At 33.4% G+C, this 15,518-nt stretch overlaps 2 protein-coding genes across 2 annotated transcripts; one reads left to right on the plus strand and one right to left on the minus strand.

The window, feature by feature from the left end:
- The first annotated feature begins 2,366 nt into the window (after positions 1 to 2,366).
- On the plus strand, positions 2,367 to 6,488 carry LOC133693847 (beta-glucosidase 12-like). The gene is made up of 13 exons (XM_062115185.1): positions 2,367 to 2,590; positions 3,157 to 3,226; positions 3,460 to 3,518; positions 3,597 to 3,672; positions 3,818 to 3,895; positions 3,989 to 4,076; positions 4,206 to 4,461; positions 4,591 to 4,706; positions 4,800 to 5,023; positions 5,483 to 5,514; positions 5,644 to 5,746; positions 5,842 to 5,953; positions 6,027 to 6,488. The coding sequence occupies exons 1-13, from the start codon at positions 2,420 to 2,422 to the stop codon at positions 6,280 to 6,282; spliced, it is 1,641 nt and encodes a 546-aa protein (XP_061971169.1). The 5' UTR covers positions 2,367 to 2,419; the 3' UTR covers positions 6,283 to 6,488.
- Positions 6,489 to 6,751: 263 nt separating this feature from the next.
- Positions 6,752 to 7,561, minus strand: LOC133694865 (chitinase 2-like). Its single transcript, XM_062116561.1, has one exon. The coding sequence runs from the start codon at positions 7,559 to 7,561 to the stop codon at positions 6,752 to 6,754; it is 810 nt and encodes a 269-aa protein (XP_061972545.1).
- Positions 7,562 to 15,518: the final 7,957 nt, after the last annotated feature.

Genomic DNA, 15,518 nt, shown 5'->3' on the forward strand with positions numbered 1-15,518 from the left:
CCTGTAAAAGCCGTATTCTTAATTAGGGTTTTTGGACTGAAATCTACAAGCCCTCTTCGAGAGTACCGAGGGACGGGTGGATACAAGTTTTCCAAAGGAAATGGACCCCTACTAAAAACACTTTTTCGGAGAGCATGCGTAATGCTTGGCTTCCTTTTCAATGACTCCCACCACTACTTTAATCATAATCCTGCTTTTTCTTTGATGATAAACCCGGATTCATATATGCGTGCAATGCATGCAGAGAGATGTAAAGCGATCCTCCTCCCCCTTTTGAGTATGTATGATTTTATTTTCTGTTATTTCTTAGAAGATATTGATGTACAGATCTCCAGATGATAGCTACCAGTTTTCAGAAGATATTGTTTTTCTTGTAAGAACTTAATATCAACTGTTTTTAAGGATTTCCAAACTGATGCATGGAGTTGGGATCGTCGTAAACACCAGGGATCAATTTATTCAATTCATCTTCTTCCAAAAAAAAAATTATTCAATTCATGCGCTCACAATTAATGGACAATATTTTATACTACGTAAAAACTAAAAAATAATCACCAAAGCAAGTTTAGCGTATGCTTTGAGTGTATGATAGCTTATTTTTTAAGTAAAATAAGATTTAAACTAGATATAGAAGTGTTACCAATGCTTTAAATCTTGAGGGATCTACTGCTTCTCATTTTAGGGTATATCATCTGTTTGGCCGATCGTCAGAATGTGCATGGATATAATTAGATTCCTTTATAAATGAGAAGTTTGAAATTTGAATATCTTAGAGAAAAAAGAGACACTAGTAATTGTGGAATTACAACTGATCATTGACGTTAATTAAATTTCATTTTTTAATCCACAATTAAAGACTTTTTAATTGTTAACTTGGAAGTTCGAAGAGTTCAAGTAATTCTATGTTTCAAAATATTCTATTCTGTATAATTAAGGATAAAAACCGATCAACAACTATCGATAAATATAACAATATAAATCTTCGGTTAGGTCTAAATTTATCCTTCAATCCTTTTTGAAATGGAAAAGGCTGATCTTGTTATCTTTATATATTTTTTTTAGTTTTTACTTGAATATTTATATATATTTTTTTAAAATAGAATTAATTTTATTTGAGGTTTGTGATTATATCTCCCGACAAGTATGTTCGTTGAGAATCGAAATTGTATCTTGTTATCTTTATTGCTTTAGGGATGAGTATGCATATCATCACTCATTTATTGCTCTTCTTTCTTGCAGTGCAACTTTCTCCGTGCTTGTTTAAAGCTCGCGATCCAATGTATATCTTTCCTTTTCCCTATTGGATCACCTTTAGTGGTTGATCTGGTTTAGCTTTCACGAGTACAGTTTCCATTTAATTAGACATATACAGCAAGAAAGAGGAATCCCAGTCCCATTTTTCTCTCCTCCGGCCTCCCCCTGTAAAAGTCATATTCTTAGGGTTCTTGGACAGAATTCTGCAAGCCCTCTTCGAGAGTACCGAGGGACGGGTGGATACATGTTTTCCAAAGGAAATGGACCACTAAAAACACTTTCAGAGATCATGCATAATGCCTGGCTTCCTTTTCAATGACTCCCACCACTACTACAATCATAATCCTGCCTTTTCTTTGATGATAAACCCGGATTCATATATGCGTGCAATGCATGCAGAGAGATGTAAAGCGATCCTCTTCCCTCTTTTGATTATGTATATATGATTTTATTTTCTATTATTTCTTAGAAGATATTGATGTACAGATCTCCAGATGATAGCTACCAGTTTTCAGAAGATATTGTTTTTCTTGTAAGAACTTAAAATCAACTGTTTTTAAGGATTTCCGAACTGATGCATGGAGTTGGGATCGTCGTAAACACCAGGGATCAATTTATTCAATTCATCTTCTTCCAAAACAACTTAGTCAATTCATGCGCTCACACAATTAATGGACAATATTTTATACTACGTAAAAACTAAAAAATCATCATCAAAGCAAGTTTAGCGTATGCTTTGACTCTATGATAGCATTTTTTTAAGTAAAATAAGATTTAAACTAGATATAGAAGTGTTACCAATGCTTTAAATCTTGAGGGATCTAGTGCTTCACATTTTAGGGTACATCATCTGTTTGGCCGATCGTCAGAATGTGAATGGATATCCATGCAGATGCAATCTTTTGGCGTTTTAACGCAATACTTTAGTTATCAAAAAAATAAATAAATACCAAAAGCTACTTTGTTAAATTGTTGTCGCCCCACCAAAAAAAGTTTTGGCCACCCAAGAAAAGCAATTCAGGAAAAGGCCGTATATATCAAAGAAAACATGAATGCACATTTCACGTGTAGATTATAATCTCCACTGTTAGAGCCTCTATATAAAGGGTTTGATCATAAGAACTTAAACCATAAAGCCTTTGAACAATAATCACACTTAGCAGAAATGGCTATCAGAGAGATGTCTCTTCTTTTAGGGTTCTTAGTGTTGCTTAGCTCATTGGCTCCTACCATGCCAATGACATATGTTAATTGCACAATCCCACATGATCCTACATTTAGCAGAAATTCCTTCCCAGATGGCTTTGTTTTTGGGACTGGCTCAGCTGCCTACCAGGTAGCTAGAATATATGAACTTATCCTTCATGGGATCCAGTCCTAGCAATATGTTTTGTTTGTTACTATATAGTTTATATTTTAATCTTGATTTCTTTCTTTTTTATATATGTAGTTTTATTCCTATATAGGTCAGTGTTGATTGTCGAATCTAATGACAGTAGAGGAGGAAACTATACATCGATCCCTTTTTTAAAGGGCGGGCATGGAATATATAGTTCCTCTCAATCATAATATTCAGAAAAATATCTGTGTATTTCTAGATAAATCAAAGATAATACTCATATATTAAGGAGATTAAGATATCCTCTAAAGCATTACAAACTATAGGTTGCATCTATACGTTATTACTTTATTTATTTGTATAATATTAAAAATATAATTTATTTAGGTAAATTAGCAAACGTAAATTCCTATAGTTTTAGTTAACAGATATTGTTCATATATATTTTGATAAAACCACGATATAGAGTAAGTTTTCAGTATTTATTGTTGTGTATATATTGGCAATTAGGTTTTCATATCTAGCTAATGTTGAAACTATCTCTGTGCATGGTGTATATTCAGTACGAAGGTCATGCAAACAAAAGTAACCGAGGGCCGAGCATATGGGACACATTTACTCATGACTATCCAGGTATCTCAAGCATAAAAAGTCTGTGTTTTTTCGGGGAGGAAGGGAGACTATGATTATGCAATATCATGGGATTAATTGTTATTATAGTCGGCTCTTATTATTATTTATTATAATTTAGAAAAAACAATTGGCTATTTTTATTCTCCAGTAAGTTATATTTTTGGAGTTATATCAATCACATACAGACTCTCAAACAAATTAATTTGAAATGTTATTTGCATGAAATTTTGCAGCCAGAATAAAAGATCATAGCACCGGTGATGTTGCAATTGATTTCTACAATCTCTACAAAGTAAGGAGTGCTTGACAATGTTTTTGTTACAAATGCTTTCATGGTTCAGCACTGGGTAACAATCAATGATTATGGCAGGATGATATTCGCAAGATGAAGGACATGCATATGGATGCCTTTAGATTCTCAATCTCTTGGACGAGAGTGATACCAAGTAAGTATCTTAATTATGGCCTAGATTAGTGGCATGAGGCGTCGTTTAGGTATACAATGTTTGCTTAATTTTTTATAATTAATCACATTTTATTCTAATGATATATCTTTCTATATATATATGTGTGTGTGTGTGTTTGAAATAGGTGGGCAGGTGCAATGGGGAATAAATGATGAGGGAATCGAGTTTTACAACAACCTCATTGATGAAATCATATCGAATGGTTAGCAAATATTAACTCTTATTTCAAAATAATGTTCGGATTATATATATAGTTTTATAATTAATTTCTTATCTATTTCATATATATCTACAGGACTTGTGCCGTATGTGACTATTTTTCATTGGGACACTCCTCAAGCATTGTTTGATAAGTATGGAGGTTTTCTAAACGAAAGCATCGTGTAAGTTTCATATTTAATTTTTCATTAAAAATATAAACACCATTAGGAGTGCTTTTCAAGTTTTTGTATTCGAATGAAGTCGAGGATTTTAACTTGTATGATGATGAGTTTTTATTATCTAAACGACAGCAATGATTTTCGAGATTTTGCCGACTTGTGCTTTCAAAGTTTTGGTGATCGGGTGAAACACTGGTTTACTTTAAATGAGCCAAGCATTTACAGTACTCGTGGCTTTGATTCGGGCGTTTTTGCACCGGGACGATGCTCGGCGTGGGTGGATCAAGCATGCCAAGCTGGAGACTCTGCTACTGAACCTTACATAGTCACTCATAATTTGCTTCGTTCTCATGCAGCAGCTGTAAAATTGTATCGGGAAAAGTACCAGGTAGAGCAAAACTGATGAACCAAAATGATTAATCCATGAAACAATTACTGCTTATCTACAGTAATCGAGTAAAAACTTATTCCTCGTGTTGTCTTCTTCTGTTAAGTCTTGTAATAATGGATTGTGTAGGCACAACAAAATGGCAAGATCGGCATCACACTCTGTACCTTTTGGTACGAACCTTATTCAGAGACCCCGGCAGATTATGAGGCAGCTCAAAGATCACTTGATTTCAATCTTGGTTGGTGAGTATTTCTTACACTACTATTATTGAAGTCTTGATACAAATATAAAATAAAAATTGTCCAAAAAACTAATAGAGATTTTGATGTTTCTAGGCACTTGAGCCCAGTCACTTATGGTGACTATCCAAGGAGCATGAGAAGTTTAGTCGGAGATCGATTGCCGAATTTCACTGCCCAGGAAATCTTAGATCTTCGAGGATCTTATGACATGCTTGGATTAAATTACTATGGTGCATACTATGCAAAAAATCTTACCCATGATGATCCTGATCCAACTCGCCTTCGTTATGAAACAGATTCTCATGTCAATGTTACTGGTAAACTCACAATTAAATTCATAATAATTTATGAAATTGGAAGATAGAACATGGAAAGATAATGGATTGGCTAACTTTAAAACTCTCTGAGTAAGAGACAAGATGAATTCTTCACATGGTTTTTAAATTTTCTTTATATGTCTTTGCGCTTGGCCTGACTGTACTATAAGCGCAAGCCAGTTATTAATTAATGCCTTCGTAGATTGATTCATTAATTAAAATTTAATCAACTTTCAAAAAACAAAAAAGCTCTCGAAGTAAGAGAAGTGTTTGACAAGTGTGTTTTTGATATAAAAGATAACTTGGAGAGAAGTTTTATATATGTTCAGATTTTATAAAATAATGAATACAAAATTAAGAGTTCCCAGGGGAAAACTCAAGAATAAATTAATTTTAATTTGAGCTTATTCAAGCTTGGTGTATTACTATTCATGATTTATTTTCCTTCTTGTCTCACAGGGGAGAAAAATGGAAAGCTAATTGGACCGCTGGTTTGTGCGCAGTAAAACCTTTCTATAAAAATTAACAATCAGATACATTACATTAATATGATTAAATGCTAATTAGTTAATTACTAGAAAAACACATATGATTAACATGGTGTTTCTGAACATGTATAGGCCGCTTCATCCTGGTTATATGTTTATCCAAAAGGGATACGATATCTTCTGAACTACACCAAGGATCAATACAGGAATCCAACAATTTATATAACTGAAAATGGTATGGAAAATGTTATCAAATCTCAATTTAAGTGTAGTTAATTGTTATATTGTTAGATTAATCGTGATTTCTTCATTGTTTTGATCTATCATCAGGAGTTTCTGATTTCAACAACGGATCCCAGATATCATTGAAGACAGCACTTAATGATACTTGCAGGGTAAAATACTATCATGACCATCTCAAGAATGTTCTACGCTCCATTGAGTGAGTTTAATCTCTCTCTCTCTCCCTCGCACACACAGCTAGCAACTGTCTACTAATTTGACAATCTTGGCAGAAACTATGGGACCATTGTTAAAGGATATTTTGCATGGACATTTGCTGACGATTTTGAATGGACGGATGGTTATACCATAAGATTTGGTCTCTACTACACTGATTACCTGCATAACTTGCATAGATACCCTAAGAGGTCAGTGCACTGGTTCACAAATTTTTTGAAGGGATACAAGTGGAACAAGGAACCAGTGTCGAGCTCTCCATTGCGTTTCTACAGTTCTCCTCCGAGTGATCATCAGTTCCTGGATGAATGAAAAGTCATTTTTAAATAATCACCAGGATTGCATATCCAGTGAATTATAAGTTTGTGTTTAATTATTATGTATGCTTGTGTTGTGTGATAGTTATCTGATGCTTCCAGCATGGACTAGGAATTATCCCTTCCCTAGTTTACCATGATTGGATTAAAATTGTGATGGGACTTATAATTAAATAAAGCTTTGTGTTTACTTATTGTCTAGATCCTGTTTTCCCCTTTTTACATCGATCCTTTGGTATGTATAAGAAAAACGGTTGTTTCGTATTAATGCGTGTTCAAATATTTATCAAATTATATATATACAAGAAAATCATCAGGCTAATGTTAGAATTGTTACACAGTGAGTATTCAACACGAACACAATCAATGGTATAAGATGAAACAGAAATCAATTACTTTGAATTTTATTTTATTTGATCTCAAGGTGTCCTTATTTAACAGCATTCTTGCAAAAAATATTTGAATCACACACTTGTAGAATTGGTCAAGAAAGCTTGGGATTTCCTCTCATAGTAATAGTTATTAGAAGAAGAAGCATCAGCTGAGAAGATCATCACGCCATTGACATCAAATCCATTTGCCTCCAGCAGATTTAAAGCATCAAAAAATGCGTCTCCTTGAATACCCCTTCCATTCACTTCATAGCTAGGTAACAATTTATCCTTATCGAATTGCGTGGCTCGAAGCTGAAATGCTGCTAAATACCCTTTGGGGCTCGTAACTTTATCAGTATAAAATTGGTGATTAACATAGTCAATAACATCTCCATACTTATTAAAGAGCTCAATATAGGGCAAAACAGTGGTGTGAAAAGGTGCGATAGTGGCCACAGAAATGACACCTTGGTTTTTCAGTAAGGTAATGAGCTCGCCTATGCAGTAAGCGAAACTAGCATTGTTTATAGGGAAGTTTTCGTAATCGATGTCGATACCATCAAGATGATATTCCTTAGCTAAGGATGTAAGAGAGGTGAAAGCATTATTGATCCAAAGTTGAGGGTTTTCAGGGTTGTACCAACGAAGGACTTCGCCACCTAAACTCCAACCAGAAAGACTTGCCAAGGCTTTCACATTAGGGTGACGCTCCTTGATAGCTGCCACTGATTGTGGGGTTAATGTGTCTGCCCAATATGGTGAGAATTTTCCATTTTGAGGCTTAGCAGAAGGATCTGCATCAATGGCAAAACTAAGTATGAAATGGAAGTCAATGTTGTCTTCAACTGGAACAGTATTAAATGTCACGGGTTGGCCTGTGGCACCAATGTACTCCATCATCACCTTCGCATCTGATCAGAGTCACAAGAACAATGTATACATCAAGAGTTTGTGGATTTCAGCCTATACAGATTTTCTTTCCTGAGGTGGAAAAATACTCTTGATGATCATTTCCTGTTTTCTTGCAGAAAATCAATTATATAAAAAAAAAATATTTGATGAAAACTCCTTGTGGCTCATATTTTGTTTTATCTCTCACATACTTTGCAGATGAAAGTCTTGATAATTATCAGTATGATCGAACTAGCTGATCATATGTGTAGCTAGGGAGTGTTAATTTGAAGCTATTTTTTTAAGTTTTAGAATAAATAAATAAGAAAGGAAACAAATGAATGCCTGGCCCAATCAATATAAATAACCTTTCTTAAAGGAAATACTGGATTCTAAAGTCCTCATATTTCTTTTCTTTTTTAACAAAGAAAAACATTCCGAAGAAGCAGACTGCGTAGGGCCAATTTTTCCTTTTATTACGAAAATCAAAGGGAAATAGATGCACAGTTTGATGTCCTACAGAAATCGTAAAATTTCTATTGTTTTGACTTATTATATCTTTGAATATCTTGAAATCCGAAAAAAAAAACAATTATATAAAAGCTAGTATATAATCAACAAATGAATCCATTAACTTTTATTTTTATTACAATGGGATACAAAGATTAGTTTTATGTTCTTGAGATATTATTAAAATCTCAGATGTAAAAGGGTCGATTCACATACCACAGCATTGGTGACCAAGGAGAACAACTCCAGCAACACAGAGGAGAAAGAGATGAACCTTGACCAACCTCATGGTTTTCTGCTGTTTGTGTGATTAATTGGGAAGGTCAAAGGATTAGTACTGCATGTTAACCTATATATGGTCTCTTTACGAGCCAAGCCACCCGGCCTAGGGAGTAAGTAATCAGATGTAAAAAGAAAAGCCTAATATATTAAACTGACAGTAAATTAATCTATTTTTGTGACACTTTCAAGGTATCATTGCAGATTTTTTCAAGAAAATACTGCAGCATCTTTCTTATATTAGCCGCCCGGATTGAAAGACTAATTGATTTCAAAGATTTTATGACCAACATGGATTTAAATGATATTGCCGGCAGGGACACAGAAGCAAAGAATTTGAAGCAGTCAATGACTACATAGGAGCATATCTAAGGCAATGCTGCAAGAAAGGCCAAATCCCTCCCCCTCTTTTTCCCTCTACTAATTGACTCCAGATTACACTCGATGATAGCTAGAATATTAGTCATATAGTGGCCGGCCAACTCTCAACCCAGTTAGTTTTTGAATCTGTAATATATATATATATATATATATATATATATATATATATATATATATATATGTAGGATTTTTCTTTTTTCTTTTATCATCGATCAGGAATTTTTCAATTGATCTTGTACTAGACAATGGAAGTATTCTTTTTCCATCTCTAAATCCCACAATGCCCCTCAAAGGATTTGAATTGAGAGATGCAAGTTGCTATGCTGTCCATATCTTTCTAGGTGCAAGTAAAACTTGATATGAAGTTATTTGAAATGATATGTATTTTTTTTTTATTTGCATGTTATATGATTCATCATTTTTTTATTCTCATATTGATAATATCTTAAATAATTCAAGTAGTTTAGAAAAAAGATCTCGAGTTGGATAATCAGTTAATTAATTAGTCCTTGTAATCTCATCATTTAATCTTAGCCAAGATAGTTAATATCCTGTATTTGATATTTGGTTGGTCAGGATGGGTTATGACCAGTATGTGTAAAAAAAGTTTAAGTGACAAGGAAGTTTTAAATTGAAGGATTTTTCATTTTGCCACATTGTTTTCTTTCCCTTTTTCAAAACCTCTAAAGCTTGTTTGCTTTCTTTTTTTTCTTTCCTTTTAATATGTATGCTTTTAGCCATTTTCTTAATAATACTCTTGACTATTATAAAAAAAAATGATGATCATTTTAGGATTTTTACAACAACTACTATATTAAAGTTTTGGAACAAATATAAAATAAAAATTGTCTTAAACTAAAAGAACTTTTGATGTTTTTAGATGCTTAGCCTAGTTACTTATGGTGACTATCTAAACGCTACGAGAACTTTAGTTGGAGATCGATTATTGTTTTCACTGCCTCTGAAACCTTAAATCTTCAAGAATGTTATGACATTCTATGATTAAATTACTACTATGGTGTATACTGTCATAATTTATTTTTGAGTTATTTTTTAAATTCATCTTTTTTTTTCAAAACAAAAATCAAAAAATAAAATAATAATAGTACAAGGACTAGCATTTTGGCAAAAGTAAGTTGGGAGGATTTCAAATGTAAAACAAAATCAAGTTGCAATTTTGGATGGAATCGGATGTCTAATTGTATCTCATTTTACCCAAAACTAAAGATACAGTACATATTCAAGGTCAAGTTAAATTACCACTATGGTGTATACTGTCATAATTTATTTTTGAGTTATTTTTTAAATTCATTTTTTTTCAAAACAAAAATCAAAAAATAAAATAATAATAATAATACAAGGACTAGCATTTCGACAAAAGCAAGTTGGGAGGATTTCAAATGTAAAACAAAATCAAGTTGCAATTTTGGATGGAATCGGGTGTCTAATTGTATCTCATTTTACCTAAAACTAAAGATACAGTACATATTCAAGGTCAAGTTAAATAATTATTGGACGAATCTGCATAAAATTAAGTACAATGATATAATTAGATTTTTAATAGGCTAATTTGAATTAAAAAGTTTAATTATGTTTAAGAATTAATTTAATTACGTGTAAAAACTTAATTACACTTTAAATTGGTCAAATTAATTTTATTAGGGGTTTAATTGTTGAAAAAAATAAGTTTGGAAGCCCAATTTGGGTTTAATTGAGAAGATTAGAATTTTAGGAGACGAAAATTAATTTTTACAAAGTCAATTGATTCAAATCATGGGTAAAATCATTAAAAAAAATTAACAGTTTTGGGGTCAATTAAGAGCTAAATTAAAGAAATTTGCAACCAAGAACCATCTTGCAAAAAGCGTCGAACTATAAGAACCCAATTGATTGAAATCAAGGGTGAAATTGAAGTAAATTGAAAGTTTAATGGTCAATTGAGGGTCAATTTGCATAAATACAAGACTAAAGACTAAAATGAAAAAGACACTGAAATTTGGGGCTAACATTGAAGTTTGACACGAGTAGAATTGTATAAAATTGAAAGTTTAGGGTCAATTAGGGACAAGGTTGTCAATTCTGTTTCGGTAGGTGTTTTGTTTTTTCATCTATATATAAAATTCAACAAACATAATTCAAATTCAAGATAAATTAATTATAAATTATGCAATACAAACACAATGCCAAACAAATATAATTTCAAAATTTAAAATATTTCTAAATAGTCAAGATTAAATAGATCTTTAACTTAAAGTAATTCAATTTAAACAAAATATCAAAATATTATGAAAGTAAAATACTTTAACACAAATATTTTAAATATAAAGTTAGGTCAATGTTATCAAAGCTAATGGAATCTAAAGCATCCATTGTTTTGCTCAAATTCCTACAAAGTATAAACATGAAAAAAAACAACATGAATATAAACCATATATATTAGTGATAAATCTAATTTTAAAAAATTAATATCATTATTAATGAAAATAGTAATAATAATTTTCAATATTATTATTAATATCATTGCTATTGAAAATAGTAATGAAAAGGAGCTTTTTATATTTGGGTGGTTTAATTAATTGAATAAGGTTCAATTTGATTCAATAGCTTTTTAAGAGCGGAACGGAACATGTGAAATGGAACCGGAACGTTCCAGCCAAAATTTAGCCGAAAAATCCAGAACGGACCGAGATTTAAAATGAGATGAAAATTGTTCCGTTTTGTTCCATTTTTTAAATTGGTATGGAATGTTTCGGCCATTTCAGGAAAAACAGAACGGAATTGACAACCTTGATTAGGGGTGCAATTGAGAGAAATTAAACTAACGAGGATCAAATTGAACATTGGCCAAAACCCTAAATTAAAACTCTAAAAGCTAAAATGACGTTGTTTCATTAAATGAAACGTGTTTTTACCAAAATGACATTGTTTTGACCGAATAGTTAAACAAATAAGACAAACCAAACGACTTTTCATCTGGTTATTGTTCATCTTATTTTTCATTCAACCCGAAAAGACTGCTAAAGAGGCTACTTTTCAAGAGCATTTAATGATTCATCTCTCTATCAAATTTGACAAAACTTGCACAAAAATGATGACTGGACACTCAACCATACCTCGGTATGGGTTTTTTTGGCTGATTGACACCATAGCGGCATCAGCACCGCCTCAAAGTGACCAAATCAGGCAGCCTTGAGTTGTCAACATCTGACAGTCCATGATAGCCACTTTGACCAATGATTAGGATCCTTTCGATTCGAATTAAGGGTCAAGATTTGTCCCCAAAACAGATAAAATGTCCTTTTTCCATTCCCTATAAATAGGGGTGGATTCCATTTCCTGAGGGGGGAATTAGAAGCCAAAGTTGAGAAAAAAATCATTTATCTTCCCAGTTTTTTCTTTCTCCCCTCTCGGCCACCACTTTGGCCTCTTCCTCTACCACGTTTCAATCGTTATTGCCGCCATCAACCACACTCTAATCTACCCTGCAACACCATAAACGACTCCAGTAACTGTTTGCCTCCCGCCAAGCAAGGTTTCGCTACCTCCTCCTCTTACTTTCCCCCCTCCCCATGGTGGCCATTGCATGATTTTTCATGCAATGGCCGGATAATTAACATGGTTGTTAGGTCAAGCTAGCAACCATGCGAGCTTAGGTTGGGTCCAGCCCTACCCAATATATATAAAAAAAGGATTATTGGGTTGTCAGTTAACCCAAACTAGCAGAGTTGGACCCGTTCCAGCCCAAACAAAAAAAAAAAAAAGAGTCAGGTCAAGTTAGGCTGATAGCGGCCTAACTTGACCTCGCTGGGTCCAATATAGATGGTTGGGCTGGTCCATCCCAATATAATAATAATAAGAAAATAATAATAATAATAATTCACAAAAAAAATTCAAATGTCCTTTAAAAAAATTTGTGATTTTCTAGCATTTTTTCTACTAATTTTGCATAATATCGGGTTGTATATTTACACTATAAGATATAGATCCGATATTTAAATACTCAGTTTTCTCCTAAACATTTCTTAAAAAAATTGAAATTTCAAAAAAAACTCAAAAATTTTTAAATTAATTCCCTCTTTCAAAAAATAAAAAAATATTTTGTTTTTATGCATACAGTCGAATCCTAAAAGTTTTCCAAGCATATTTTCATTAAAAAAAAAACAAAAACAAAAATTGCATCTTTTTCATGTTTTAAAATGCAAAATAGCTACTGTAACAAGTTTATGATTATCCGTTAGGGTTTGACCAAAATATAAAAAACCATTCACCAATTATTTTATTCACTTTATATTTAAAGTGTTAGGGTTTAACTATAGACTTTAATATTTAGGGGTGTAAAACTATACAACAGAGCATACCTGCAGGTATTAAAGATACAAAGAAATAAATACGATGCTAAAATTTAGATTTTAGAATGGTTAGGATTTAATCTAATAAAGTGAAGACTTCTTCACGAAAAAATATCTAGCTTGAACCTTAAACAAAACCAACGAATAGAAACTTGACTCAGAAAAACAATCAAATAACAATACAGCTTACCTCAGGTAAGGTGCATTGGGGGTAATGCATCTTTCCCTTACACAACCAATATCTTACTCGAACTCTTGCAGATCATAGATTTTCTAGCAATCATAATATAAGGTGGCGACTTCTGAACTCATAATCATAATTTTCTGACTATTTCCTAACCCTATTTTCAACACATCCTCCCAGAAGGCAAACCCGTCGTCCTCGACGCCGCGCATGCCCCGCGACACATGCTATGTAATCCTGATCCAACTCACCTTCCTTATGCAACAGATTCTCATGCAACTGTTACTGGTAAACTCACAATTAAAACCATACAAATTTTTTCCCATCTAGCCATTCTGTCATTGAAATTGTTCTATCTTCTTATTATATCTTTTCTACATAATTTTCTCTCCAGGCATTAGAGTTTGGTTTCTGTACTGTCAGAAGTTAATTCCACAAGAACTACTCCGAAGCTGAAGACATCACTCTTTACTGTTAAATTACCTGTCAAGAGACACTCACTATCCAGGTAGCCAAAATTCCCCTGTATTTTTGTGGCTATATATATCAGCTTCACCTGGTGAAATCAGCTCTTAAGCTCCAAAATTAGCATCTTTACTGTGAAATCTTCATCCGGAAGTATGTTCACTGTCTTGACATTCCCATGAACGATTGGAGGGTTTGCTAAAGAATGCAAATAATCAAGTGCAAGTGCAGTCTCAGCAGCTACCCTCAAATGGTTTGTCCGAGTTCTCAACACCTGAGACTTTTATCATGGTTAAGATGCAAAGGGGTTCCGTTTGAGATGAATTTGTAAACTGGTAAAGGCTCTTTGGTCTGCAAAAATAGCCCGAATAGCTTTTGACCACATTCTTGCGATTGACTTGTAGCCAATTTCATGCTGAAATTCCTCGTTCATTTGAGCCTTCTCTACTCCCTTAAACTTCTTGACTGCAAGTTGGGTATAATCTGGTAAAACTCCTTTGTATACACAGCCAAAACCACCTTGGCCAAGTTTCTGATGATCATCATAATTGTTCGTTGCTTTTGCCAGCTCTGACTCACTGTAAATCCTTTCTCGCTGATGCTTTAAAACCATGCCCCCATATTCTCTAAAGTTTTTCTCCTTTCTTAATTTCATCAAAATGATGTAGAGTAGCACTTCAATAACCACAAGGGAAATACTTCCCCCGGTAACTGTATAGAAATATTCAATGGAAAGAAATGAAAAAATAATGAACTTCCGTGATAATCAAGCTCGTGTGTTCTAGAGTGTCCCAGAAAAGTTAAGAGGTTGAATTCTTATACCAAATTCTGAAATGTGTATGAATTCTAGTAATAAATTCCAAAGTGTGATTGATTTTTGGAGGCAGGCTCCATCAAGTCCCTCTCCTGTCAGTATAGATGGACCCAGACTTCACAGGCCAGTAAAATACAGATATTTTGGTTTTGAGAGGCAGACTCCCCTGAATCCATCTATGGTCTAATTTCTCAGTTCTCATACTAGGAGTAGTGTGTGTGTGTGTGTGTGTGTGTGTGTGTGTGTGTGTGTGTGTGTTTGTAGGTGTTGTCACTCAATTTTGGATCCACCAAGATTTTCTCGAATGTTATTTTATTTCTATTATTATTTATAAAAATCCAAAAAAATTAAGAAAAAAAGTTTAAAAATTCAAAAATATACTTTTCTCGAGTCAACTGCAACTTTCCATCAAAACCGAGTCCACCGGGTCAATACGGGTCAAACCATGTCGACCAGGGTAAAAAATGAGTTTCGGGCCGTTTCAGGTCAAAACCGTTATTTTTGGTCAAAACCGAGTCCACCGGGTCAATACGGGTCAAACCATGTCGACCAGGTTAAAAAATGAGTTTCGGGCCGTTTCGGGTCAACCGTCATTTTTGGCCAAAACCGAGTCTATCGGATCAATACGGGTCAAACCATGTCGACCAGGGTAAAAAATGAGTTTCGGGCTGTTTCGGGTCAAAACCGTCATTTCCAACCAAAACTGAGTCCACCGGGTCAATACGGGTCAAACCATGTCAACCAGGGTAAAAAATGAGTTTCGAGCTGTTTCGGGTCAAAAACCATCATTTTCGACCAAAACCCGGTTCACTGGGTTGATACCCATCAAAAGTTTTTTTCCCAGTGTTTCAACATAATTTTCGGTCATTAAAATGGATTTTTAGCGGTTGAATCAGGTTTTTTCTAATACTAAATAGAGTTTTAAATTTTGCCTACATAAATATATATTATTATACATAATAAAAAATAAAATAAAATAAATTG

The sequence above is a fragment of the Populus nigra genome, chromosome 5, assembly GCF_951802175.1.
Source record: "Populus nigra chromosome 5, ddPopNigr1.1, whole genome shotgun sequence".
NCBI classification, from domain to species: Eukaryota; Viridiplantae; Streptophyta; class Magnoliopsida; order Malpighiales; family Salicaceae; genus Populus; species Populus nigra.

Coding starts and splice junctions, on each gene's coding strand:
- LOC133693847 (XM_062115185.1), top strand. CDS start 2,420: ATGGCTATCAGAGAGATGTCTCTTCTTTTAGGGTTCTTAGTGTTGCTT. Junction 2,591..3,156: donor CTGGCTCAGCTGCCTACCAG/GTAGCTAGAATA, acceptor GTGTATATTCAG/TACGAAGGTCATGCAAACAA. Junction 4,707..4,799: donor CTTGATTTCAATCTTGGTTG/GTGAGTATTTCT, acceptor TGATGTTTCTAG/GCACTTGAGCCCAGTCACTT.
- LOC133694865 (XM_062116561.1), bottom strand. CDS start 7,561: ATGATGGAGTACATTGGTGCCACAGGCCAACCCGTGACATTTAATACT.